Consider the following 12,291-nt stretch of genomic DNA (forward strand, 5'->3'; position numbering starts at 1 on the left):
TCAACCATGTGGGAATATCAACACTTGGCTGCTTTGACCTAAAAAAAATGGTGATTTTATACAGTTCAACACATTAGTTTTTAATGAGTGGCTATTACTTATTTTTAAAGTCAAGGATCTTCTCCTGGGCCCAGCCTAGTGGCTCAGTGTGTGGGGAGCTGAACTGGAGTGCCAGAGGTCACATGATTGACTGTGGGTTCAGATCCCTGAGTAGTCCCAAAACTCATGCTCACAGGCCCCCAAGCTCTCGAGGAGCTAGAGGGCTGGGAAGACAGAGGCTGGTGTGATGAGGCCCTCTCAGGGTGCATTCTCTCTCTCTCTCTCTCTGTCTCTGTCTCTGTCATGAGTGCACATGTATGTGCTATTATTAAAGAAAAAGGTATTAAGAATCTTTGCCTGATACACAGTTGTTTACATGGTATTTGAACTCAACTATGTAAGAAATTCTGTGTAATTAAAGACCAAGTAACATAATATATTAGTGCTTACTACATAAGCACATGTAATTTTTAATAGAAAATAAAACCTTTTTAAAAAAACAAAAAACCTGTTATATAATTTATGTAAAGGTTCTTTATTCTTTTCTTGGTAAAGGGAAGTACCATGTCCTTTTAGTCTTCACTGAGAGGCTCCCTGAGCATGGACACATCAGTGGGGAGGTTGCCTTTCTTCCTGCGTCCTCCAGCCCACGCCCTGCTGTTGGCCACAGGCACTATAGTTCTGACCTCACTCACTTTCTGGTGTTTTTTTAGATTTTTGCCATAGGGTGTGTGTCCTCACTAGAGAGAGACAGAGGGGAGAGGGAGGGTAAGAAATCACCTCCCAGGGGGATGGCCATGCCACAATCCCTTCTCTTCCATTCTCCTCTTGGGATTGTGGGCACGCACGCACATGCACCCGTCGTGATTTTCAAGCTACTAGGTCCAGGACTATAACCATGGAGTTGGCCATGTGGGAGTAAACCCCTTAACGACCACGCCACTTGCTGCCCCAGTAATTTTGTAATTGTACTAGTTACTGGGACCAGCAGTTAGCGTAATGGCTATGTCGCTGGACTCCCATGTAGTCAACCGCGGTTCGAGTCCCGGACCTGGTGGCTTAAACTCATGCTGGGCGTGTGTGCGTGCGTGCCCAAGATCCCGAGAGAAGAATGGAGGAGAAGGGGTTGTGGCGTGACCATCCCCTCTGGGGGATGATTTCTTGTTTTCTATCTCTCTGTCTGTCTCTGTCTTTCTGGCGAGTACATGTGCCCTAGAAGAAAAACCTCTCCCCCCCAAAAAAAAAAAATTGTACTAGTTGTTAAAAATCTTTGTCTTTTCTTTAATTCTTTTTAAAAACGAGAACAAGGTGCATGACGTTTTGTTATTATAAGTAACAAAGTGTAAGTTACTTGTAGAATTTGCCTAATAGTGACATTAATAACCCTTTTCATTGATTTCTGTTTGAAGAATATCAAAGAATATTCCAACAACTAAAGATGTCGAGCCACTACTTGAAATCGATGGAGATATACGAAATTTTGAAGTGTTTTTGTCTTCAAGGACCCCAGTTCTCATAGCTCGTGATGTGAAAACCTTTTTGCCATGCACTGTAAACCTAGATCCCAAACTCCGGGAAATTATTGCAGGTGGGTGTTAGTGGTAAATTTAAGTTTTCCTGTCTGAAACCCTTACACATTTTCCTTAGCTATATATAAGTTTGTTCTCCATGAAAAACCAAAACACACTGAGCCAAGGGCTATGTAGGCAAATGAATAAAATTAAGGATTAAGAGTCTTGTCATCCTCCAAGGAGTGTTAAGAAAATGTTGTTTATCAGACTTACTTTACTATTAAGATAGCCCCTCCCCAGATCCTTACTCTGGGACTTCAGAGTCAGACTCCTTTTAGTGTAGAACCTTGGCGTGAAGATGCCAGCTGTCCCTAGTCATTTCCTGACACAGCCTTCTGTTCTTAATGGGGCTCTCTGTCCAGGGGAGTAAGAAAGTCGTTACTATTTCTTTTAAGATGTTCACCTAAGTTTGTGGATTAGACCTTGAGACATGACGTTAAGGTTGGGAAATAAATTGGGTTCTCAAGGTCCCACAGACTGCCCTGTCCTGCTGCTCACATGAATGTCCCTTTCTGGGATCCAGGGGAGGGCACACGACTTGCAGACTTGCACACTCCTGCATTCCTTTTGCAAGCTCCTGTAGAAGGCCAGTGTCAGAGGTGTCCATGTGGCTCTGAAATCTGTCACTGCTCAGAGATGGCTGAGACTCATCATTTGCAAACCAAAAGCCCTAGCTAAATTTCTACATACAAGTATGACTTATTAACAGTTTTACATATACTTTATGACTTTTAGAGTTGTTGGAACATCACAAATAAACATTTCTTAGAAGGTCAGGGAAAAAGGAATAGTTCTGGTAACCGAAGGGAGGATTCCAAATGTTGGTGATGATTCCAATGGCAAAAAATGCTTTTATGCTCAGTAGCTGGGGTTTTCTGACTGAAAGGTCTAGGGCTGTTCAGATTTCCTGTCTACTGTAATCCAGGGGCATCCCTGGCACGAGTTGTAAAATCGTGCTTCTGGTAACTGAAGAAGGAAGCGGTGCTTGGACTAATTACTAATGTCTTCTTTTGTTTCACCTTCCGGTGCGTGGGCGACTCCTCAGATGTCCGTGCTGCGAGAGAGCAGATCAACATAGGGGGGCTTGCCTACCCCCCACTCCCTCTACACGAAGCCCCTCCTCGTGTGCCGTCGGGGTACAGCCAGGCCCCGTCCGTCTGTTCTTCTTCCACTTCCTTCAACGGGCCATTCGCCGGGGGGGTGGTGTCACCACAGCCTCACAGCAGCTACTACAGCGGCATGACCGGCCCGCAGCACCCCTTCTACAACAGGGTAAGGCGGGCGGCATCTTCCCTTGGAAGGACCAGCTACAGGGAAATCCTAGAAGCTTTCCACTTAGGGGTTCTACTATGGTTTTGAAACTTTGGCTTTAAAATAGGAAAAAGTGAGTGTAAAATATGTGATTTTTTTTTTAATTCAAAAGAATTTGTGAGAGTCTGAATATTAGAGGTTCTTTTTGCTTCTATTTATTTTGACAAGAAAGTGAGCACCTCGGGGTCAGTGATGCCCTGTGCTCCAAGGAATCTGTCCCTGTGTTTGCTGATGAACAAGTGTTCCACCCGTTCCATCTGATAGTCTAGGTGGGCATTTAACAGTGGTAAGCTTACATTCCTGCAGGCAGTACACCGGTGCGTAATAGACCCTGTGTCTTTTACATGTGACGTCATCACGGGAACACTGCCTGTAGGCCTCAGCTGCTGTTGCCGAATAATAGTGCCAGAGCCCTTGTTTCTAGTTAGGGTTCCAGCTACCTTAGTCGTGTATGACTGTTCTCAGAGGAACATCGAAGCACAGTTACCAGTGCTATTCAGAACCTAGGGTGTCTAGGAGACCCAGTTTTCACTTTAATGATCTTAAACACTAGTATTTCCTGTCGGAAAATGGAGCGTGAGCCACAGTGTGGTGCTCTGGAACTGTAAGGGTAACACACGGGCAGTATTCATAGACGCCAGCTGCCTGCCTAAATGGATTTCCTACGAGCTGGGAAGAAACAGCAGTTTAGAATAAATGAGATAAAACAAGTTCCAGAATTTGTATGAACTTTTCAGTTTTTCCAAAACACTGGCCATGTAGGTAACAAGGTACCCTGTTCGTAGAGGACCCGGGAGTGTTGCTGCATTCCCATTCAGACCAGGAGAGGCAGGTGGAACGACAGCACTTTATCATGCAGTCCGGCCTTGTCAGATCCAGCTGTGTGGCAGGCAGTGCAAAGTGGCTTTCAGCAGTGTCAGAATCTGCTGTGGTTTTACATGAGAGAGCTTAGTTGATGCCAATTAAACAATTAAAAGCAAGTTTACATAAAAAGAAAAGATTTCTACATCATCTGGGCTTGAGAACTTATGTTCACTAATTTCACGAGGTCATTAGTCTCAAAGGTAAACTGGCAGGCATAAAAAAGAAGTGGAGGAAGAATGGAATAATGTTCTATCAAGACTCCAGTCTGCTTTTTTGAGATTGAGTCATTATTTGTAAATCACTTAAAACCTGACACATGGTAAGCCTATGAGCATGTTGAATGCAGATAGAAACTCGTGTCAAATTATACAGTGAAAAACTTTAGTTGCTTTTTAAAAAGACTGTGTATATTAAATAAACAATATAAAAATTAAATAATATATCTTAATTTGGGGTTTGATATGTTATAGAGTTCGAATGAAGCTTTTTTTTTAATCTTTTGTTTTGTCACATGCGTTAACCATTCTGGAGTTGTGTATTATTGGTTAGTTTTTATTGGCTAACTCTCATTTCACTTTGATTTCTGTAACTGTTTACCCCCTTTTTCTGTTACGTGTTTTTCCATAGCCATTCTTTGCCCCATATCTTTACACGCCAAGGTATTTCCCTGGCACTTCCCAACATCTCATCTCACGTCCATCAGTAAAAACGAATTTGCCCAGAGATCAGAACAATGGCCTAGTAAGTATATCAAAGGGTAACGACATATTCATTAATAATAAACTTAGATAGCTTTGCAAGTTTGGGTATTTCCTTTCCATAGTAAGACTAAAGCTATTTTATAAATAGTTTTAAGAAACATAAGCTATTACTAATATAAAATGTATTTTGTTCTCATTTCTGGTAAATACCTACAATAGGAAAATGACTAATAGTCTTAGTAAATAAATATTGGCTTATTTTCAACTGCATATTTCTGGCTTATAATGTAGTCTTTGTTACCAAAACTTTGAAAACTAAACCTTTACATCTGCTTATTTCTTATATCTTTAGAAAGCACACACATGTATAATACCTGTGTATTTACATAGATAGGCATTTGGGTATAAAAATCAAAAGATGTATTTAAAGAAAAGCATTTCACCGGCATGGCAGGAATGAAGCAAGCTAAGAGAAATTATTCAGATGTACTATTGAATGTGATTAATCCCAATCAAAACACGTTTGTGCCTAAAATCCTAGAGATTGCTGATGAGAAAGTTAGCTTAACTATCTAAAAAAGAAACTCCTTGTTAATAAACTGCATAAATTAGGAAGTGAAAAGCTCTACAACTCACGTTGCTGTCTCAGTCGTGAATGTTGTGAAGGGAAGTCTGCTCACGTGAGGGGTCTCTGGGCTCTGTTATGACTGACCGTCACCTTGTCGGTCCTCACAGTCTGGCTCTTCCCTTCCCCTTTCACCTCCGCTCTCTGTTTTGTGTTGGTAGGAAGTTATCAAGGAGGATGCTGCCGAGGGGCTTCCTTCACCCACAGACTCCTCGAGGGTAACGGAGCAGTCTCGTGGTGTGGACTGCTGGCATCTCGTGGCTTTGCAGCAGGAACACTGCCTTACTGTGGTGACAGCCGCTCACTAACTCTGCATCGTGGTGTGGCGGGCAGCTAGCCTAGAGCAGCTAGAAGCTAATCATGGTAGTTGGTGAATTAATGAAAAAGCGCTCTTTAATTTTACTCTGTATTTCCTCCTGCTTTTCCCCTTTTTCAATCAGGTGGGACTAGGTCTATTTTAGTCTCCACTAAAAGGGGGGCTTTTCCCAGCAGCTTTTGGGAGCCTGCAGTTGGTGGTATTTGCTCCTTAGTGTTGACCTCGATTTTCACCTTTGACCATTTTTACTAAGTGGATAGTTGGTTCTAGGCATGTAGGATATTTTTGAAAAGATCTAGAATCACCCTTGAGACTACAGAAAGGTATTGTTGGATGTGTACAGCAAACAGGCTTCTTTAATATATCATTCTTAATCTAGGTGTCCACAGTTAGCAAGGGCAGCGTAGACATAGTGCTTTTTCTCTGTGTGCATTTCCTGAAATGAAACCTCCAGCTAAACACAGAGCTAGTGCAGCATGTAAACAGACTTTTTTAAGCCTTTTCCCCCCAACACTTTAAGTGTGTTTCTAAAAAACAAAACACAAAAATACTTGGACAGGAAGTCACTTTGTATAATTCGTATTCAAGTCTTCGTATTTAATAAAAACAAATTTAATCTGATGAGCCTTGAATTTTCATTTAATCTGCCAGTGTGAAACTTAAGAACCCAGTTTGTATTTTAACTCTGACTCTAAAGCTGTGTGGAAATGCGGCCTAGCAGTTAGGATCAGCTGACTAAAGTTAACTCTAGGGTGGGCACCCTAAAGTCATCTCTAATTTCTAATTTAAAAAGCTTGCATTTAGGCAAGCATTCCTTTTGTAACTTCAGTTTCTTTGAATGAATGTTGATAAGAGAAGAAGAGAATCCGCTAGGTATTTTCATTGAGGTGATGATTCTTCTTATGTGGTTAAGATTTGCCTGACTTCAATTGTCCATAAAAGAGACATGATAAACCTTAATGATTCTGTTCTGATGCTTAGGGGAACGCTCATGTACGGATCGGCCCTTAATATCGGGTTGTCGGAGAAGCCGTCACTCATTTTTGCATAGAAAAACATAGAAAAAGTGCGCCGTGACATTTCCGACAACACAGTACATAGACTCCTGCCTGCGATTCGATTCTCAGCTGGAACCCTATAGCCAGCTGCTGTGAAGAACTTGGTGGAGACACAGGCATGCTGAAGCAGTAGCTGTCCCTGCCCTAACGTGGAGACACACGAAGCAAAACAGGTGTTGGTAGCTTAGTAGTTTAGACAAATTTTGAAATGAGTTTTTGGCGAAGGGGAAATAATGCAGTTCCTAAAACTAAGTGTCCTAATAACAAAGAATAGAGGTGCTCTGCAAATATTAGTGCCTTTGTTTAGTAGAATAACATCCTATTTCCTGTTCTTTCAATATTAAAAATAGTTTTGTGATCACCATAGTAAAGAATAGAGACTTACCAAGCTTCCTTTGCTTTTAAAAGATTAACGACTGTAGCATGTGAAACTTGTTTGGTAGAGGAGTAGTAGAATTAGTAACATGTAGTTGAAAGCAGTGGTGGAAGTGTGGAGAGAATCTGTCTGTGGGAAGCAGTGGAGACTTTGCAGTTGAACCAGCAGAGACTGCTCAGCACACGCAGCCCTTCACACTGTTAAGGCCTTCCAGTCCTGGAGAAAAACTGCATTTCCGGGAGAGCAGGACCGTGGGCTGATTCCATCTCTGCTCATTCAGCTGTCCCTTGTACCCAACACTTGAGAAGAATTGCTTATAGATAAGTCAGGAGCTACAAATACATTCGTGGACAAATTGTCGTGCCACTATAGATGTAAGAGAGTATATAAAAAACAAGAACCAGACCATGAAGGGTTAACCAGCTATGGTCTTTTCAAAGTATAGGAGGCCCCAACTTTTTTTTAACCACAGCACATTTCTGATAAATCTTTATAAAGCAGATCTTTCTGAAAATAATTGGATTTTCTCACATTAAGGGACATTACAGTGATTATAGCTTGTGAGGTCCAGCATGGGCTTATCAGATAATTTATAGGTACATCCTAGTGCTTCAGAAAGGTGGATATTTAAAATATAAGCCTCTATGCTAGCTTTCTACCCTCTAACTTTATAGTAGAGGAAAAAATTTGTGCCAAATTTTGTAAAACTAGAAAAATTGTATTAGCACTAGATCCCAGATAGGCTCACCAGAATATTAGAACTAGAAAGGACCAGTGTTTTTCAGACTTTCAAAGTAGAGAATACAGTTTATAAAACCAGTAAACGCAGAGCAAGTCCCCACCTTGGACTTGCTGTTGCTTTTGAAGATCCCACCAGGGAATACCAGTGTCATGAGACCCCAGTGTCCCATAGTCTAACCTGGCTTCTGCATGGCACAGAGGAGATGTGTGAGGCTTACGCCTGAGGGACAAAAACTACTTTAAAAATGTGAAGACTCCCAGGGAGATTCGAATGGGTGCCAGCACTCTCTTTCACTCCAGTTCCCACTAGGAAGTAGTAGCACTCAGGTGTCCACGAGCCTCTTTGCTGTTGAAGGCCGCATTTGGCCAGGCCTTCCAGCTGGTCTGTTTTTACTTTAGGTATGCTGCTCTTGGAAGTAACTGCATTTTGCTGAGATGCATTTTTTTCAGGGGAAGAAGTGATAACAGCATTTCATTACTCTTTTATCCTTGAATTATTTATCCTTAAATTATTCATTGATTATTATGGATTATTGATGGTCATTTATCTATCCTACTGGGATACAGCAGTAAACAAAACCCATGATAGTCTTGTCCTCGGGGAGTCTGTGGATTTGAAGGTCCCCAAGGGAATTCTCAGTACTATTAAATCATTGTTGACCCTCTCTGCCACAGGCTTTCTTCAACACCTTTGGAAAACTTTCCTTAGATCCTTTTATAACTCACTGGAAAGGCATGAGAATAATTAATTAGCACAAAGTTGAATGGTACAGAACTTCAGAATCATAAAAGCAGTCTTAGACATTTCACAATTTCATGTCTGCTCTTCCCTTTACTCTCAGAGATCTTTGAAGTCTGTTCACTAATAAACAATGAAAAAGAAAGGTCTTAGCTTTTATTAAATAAGACCCACACAATAAAGTGACCAAGTGAGAGAGTTTAAAAAAAAAAAAAAAAGATGGGGCCCTCCTGTAGACAATTCTTATTTCCACCACTGATTTAGAACTTGTAACCTGTTTGAAACAAGTATGTGTCCAAACCAAGCTGTCTCTCATTGTTCAGGAGAAGACATGGAGAAGAGAGGTAAAGACGCCATGGGTAAGGAGTGGGGACATGTAGGTTTTGGCTAGTCTGTGGGCCCTCGGGGACTTCACACAGCAGCTTCATCCATGAGAGCATTGCTCACACTTCTTAATGTATTTTAGAAGTAGATTTTTATTCTGTTTGCATTTGAGAAAGAATCAGTCTGTTTTTTCCTCTTATGAAAGCATAGTGAAAAGTTGTATTCACTCCCTGCTTGGAAGTCTTTGTGCCAGACTTCAACTGGAGAAAGCTTTTTCCCTAAACAGTTAGTACATTTCAACTGAATTCATTAGGGTATTTTCACAGAAGTGATAGCATTGAAACCAGAAGATAAGCAGTAACAAAAGCATGCTCACTGAACATGCTTGTGTTTTAAAAGATTGCCTTGGGACCAGCAGTTAGCGTAATGGCTATGTCTCTGGACTCCCATGTAGTCAACCGCGATTTGCATCCCAGACCCAGTGGCTTAAAACTCACGCCGGGCATGTGTGCGTGCGTGCCCAAGATCCCAAGAGGAGAATGGAGGAGAAGGGATTGCGGCGTGACCATCCCCCCTGGGGGGTGATTTCTCGCTTTCTGTCTCTCTGTCTCTCACTGTCTGTCTGGCAAGCGCACGTGCCCTATAGCAAAAAAAAAAAAAAAAAGAAAAGATTGCCTTAAATATAGCACTGAGACTTGTCCATCAACTCTGGCCTAGTTATTTCTCAAGTAGTTTGAAGAATCTGTTATGTTTTCCAGTCAGGTTAAGGTAGTATTTTTGCAACTCTCCATAGAAATTAACAGTAACTTTAAAAGCCCACTTTATAATATAAATAACAAAGAAGAAACAAGGTCCCCCCATGAGGTATGTTAAAGGCAGACGTCTGACATCAGGCTGACAAGCCCTGCCCTACGTCTGATGCTAGAACAATACTGAAGTTAACTTTAATGTGGTAGTAGCCATCGTTGCTAGGTTATTGTCAGTGTTTTAAGAATAGTTGCTACCAAACTAATAAGAACAGAAAACAATATTAACAATAGTGATTGCCTGTTTTGAAGTAGAGTTTTAGAAAAGCTTCATTACTGAAAAGGTTACGTGAGTGATGGTGTGCAGGCCGTTTTCTCTGTTACGTTTGTGAGTTCTTAGGCTGGGAGGCCTTAAGGCTTTCCTTTTGAAATGATGTTTTAGGGCATCTATCAGGTGCTGCACTCCAGCGAAACAAAGCCCAAGATTGAAGTGTGTTCATGAACGTTAACTGTAGTGTGGCTAGATACTTCATTTTAGTAATTAAGCCTTATTGTTAAATGTTTTAAACTCACTTCTAAACTTGTGTGTAGTAGGAATATTGACTTCATAGTAAATTTGATTTACCTGGTTTTCTTTTTAAATGTATGTCCCATGATGTATTCTTCTAATAGAAAAAAAATACAAATTTTAAATACATATTTTAAATTACCAAGCACACGTGACTGCAGTCAGACTACTGTGCGTGTGTGTGTGTTGCCTGCTCTGAGTTGCTGTCTGGTGGTTAGTTCCAAGTTAAGGGGAGATGAGCGGAGTGACAGGTTCTGGGCTGCCCGTGTGTGTCTGACATGTCTGTTTGATGTCTTACTTTATGCCTGTAGCCTTCATTCTGTTTTATTCCTTCCTTAAAGCCGTGTGACTCTGGGTTTAACAAACAAAGACAGGTACAGAAACTCCGTGAGCTCTCACTCCCTTCCCTTCCTAGACTGGTAGAAGCAATCCTTGGCAGTTGGTGCTGGGCCGTGCTCATTCGGCGCCTCGGGTTGTTTAAGAGTTGCTTTCAGCCTTTGCATGGCACTCATTTCTGGCTAATCAGGTCTGAGCTTATTAATACATTTACCAAGGGTGGTGACGTTTCAGAGTGTAGTTTTAATCTACTTACAGTGCAGACCGTACATTTACCTTGAGAGAGCGTGAGCGTTTTCATAACTGCACCTAGAGGACGTCCGGTTTCTGTGCATTTAACAATTTAAACAGACTAACATTTTCTGAATTAGAAAATTAAAACAAATTCTTTCTTTGAAATTGATGTGCTAAAATGATCTATTTTTGACTTATAACAGGTAAATTTCAAGTAAGAATGTGGTAAATGTTAAAGTATTACATTTGAAATATTGTTTGAATAACATGTAGTTTCTGTTAAGAATTTACCTACTGAATTATTGAATATGCTTTTTGCTGTTTTCTTGTCACTTTTAATAATTCTTTCTCTTTCCTATTATGAACTTTCATCCAAAAATCATTATTTTGAATGTAAAATTCATTTGGCTTCAAAATAATTTCATTATATACTGTGAATAATTTTACTATATACTATGAGATTATTTCAGAAAAGACCTTGCAGATAATTGCTATTTCTCCTTTATTAAAAGAAACATCATATTTTTACTAGTTGATAATTTATCTCTTATTTTGCTAAAGCCCCACTTATAAATGATCAAGATTGTACCGTAGTTTTGCTAGAATTATAGGGTCCTTATATCCATGTGTATGAGTTTCTTTTCTTAAAAAGCTTTTAAAAGTCATTCAAGCCAGTACCAGCAGAGGGCGTAATGGCTATGTCGCTGGACTCCTATGTAGTCAACTGCAGTTTGAGTCCCAGACTCGGTGGCTTAAACTCACGCCCAGCGCATATGCGTGCATACCCAAGATCCCCAGAGGAGAATGGAGGAGAAGGGATTGCAGCGTGGCCATCTCCCTGGGGGGTGATTTCTCCCTTTCTATCTCTCTGTCTCTCTCTGTCTTTCTGGCGAGCGCACACGCCCTGTAGCAAAAACCTCTCAAAAAAAAAAAAGAAAGAAATTCTTGCATAGTCTTTTCATAACATGCATATTCCATAAGCTTTTTGAAGACCTCTAGTATATTTTACATAATCTCCAGTGAGGGAGAAAGTATAATTTAAAGTAAGTGATAAAATGAAAGTTTTAAAGGATCACAAAAATAATATTATGTAGAGTGTTTTGCTTTTAAAGAAAGGTTAGTATCTTTATTAACATGCCTCTGTTGCCAAGTTCTCAGGTGCTCCACAGAAATAAAATAGTCTTTAACATTTTAACATTTTTCCTTTTAAACTGACAGAGTTAATCTGGTCCGTGTCTGTTATGCTTGTCCTTCTTAGCGCAATCAGAAATGAAGTCCCTCGGGGATTGTTTTTGTTTTTAAGATTTTGCCAGAGAATGTACGTACTAGCCAGAGAGCCAGAGATAGAGATAGAGACAGAGAGAAAAGTGAGAGATCACCTCCCAGGGATAATGGCCATGCCACAGTCGCTTCTCCTCTCGGAATTCTGGGCATGCGCACACAGGTCTGGCATGTTTCTCAAGCTTCCAGGTCTGGACTTGGAACTGCACAGCCAGCCATGTGAGATCTAGCTTCCTAACCACCACGCCATGGGTTGGCCTTTTGGGGGGACTTTTTTAAAGCAGTTTTTTACTTTAAAGTAAGTTTAAGCCTAAAGAAGAGATGCAAAATTGGTACTCCCTTAATGTTAACTTCTTTCATAACCGTCATATAATTACCCAAAGCAGAAATTGAAATTGGTGTAACGCATGAACTTAAACTATAGACTTCATTTGGATTTCACCACTTTTTCCACTGATGCC

At 40.7% G+C, this 12,291-nt stretch overlaps 1 protein-coding gene across 1 annotated transcript in view; it reads left to right on the forward strand.

Annotated features, from left to right (window-relative positions):
* Window positions 1–12,291, forward strand: part of KIDINS220 (kinase D interacting substrate 220) — a 122,096-nt gene that overhangs the window by 94,868 nt on the left and 14,937 nt on the right. The window contains 3 exon segments of the mRNA XM_027773551.1: window positions 1,449–1,627; window positions 2,656–2,882; window positions 4,413–4,526. Coding sequence (XP_027629352.1) covers window positions 1,449–1,627; window positions 2,656–2,882; window positions 4,413–4,526 — 520 coding nt within the window.

This window comes from Tupaia chinensis, unplaced genomic scaffold (genome assembly GCF_000334495.1).
Source record: "Tupaia chinensis unplaced genomic scaffold, TupChi_1.0 Scaffold000045_1, whole genome shotgun sequence".
Classification (NCBI taxonomy): Eukaryota; Metazoa; Chordata; class Mammalia; order Scandentia; family Tupaiidae; genus Tupaia; species Tupaia belangeri.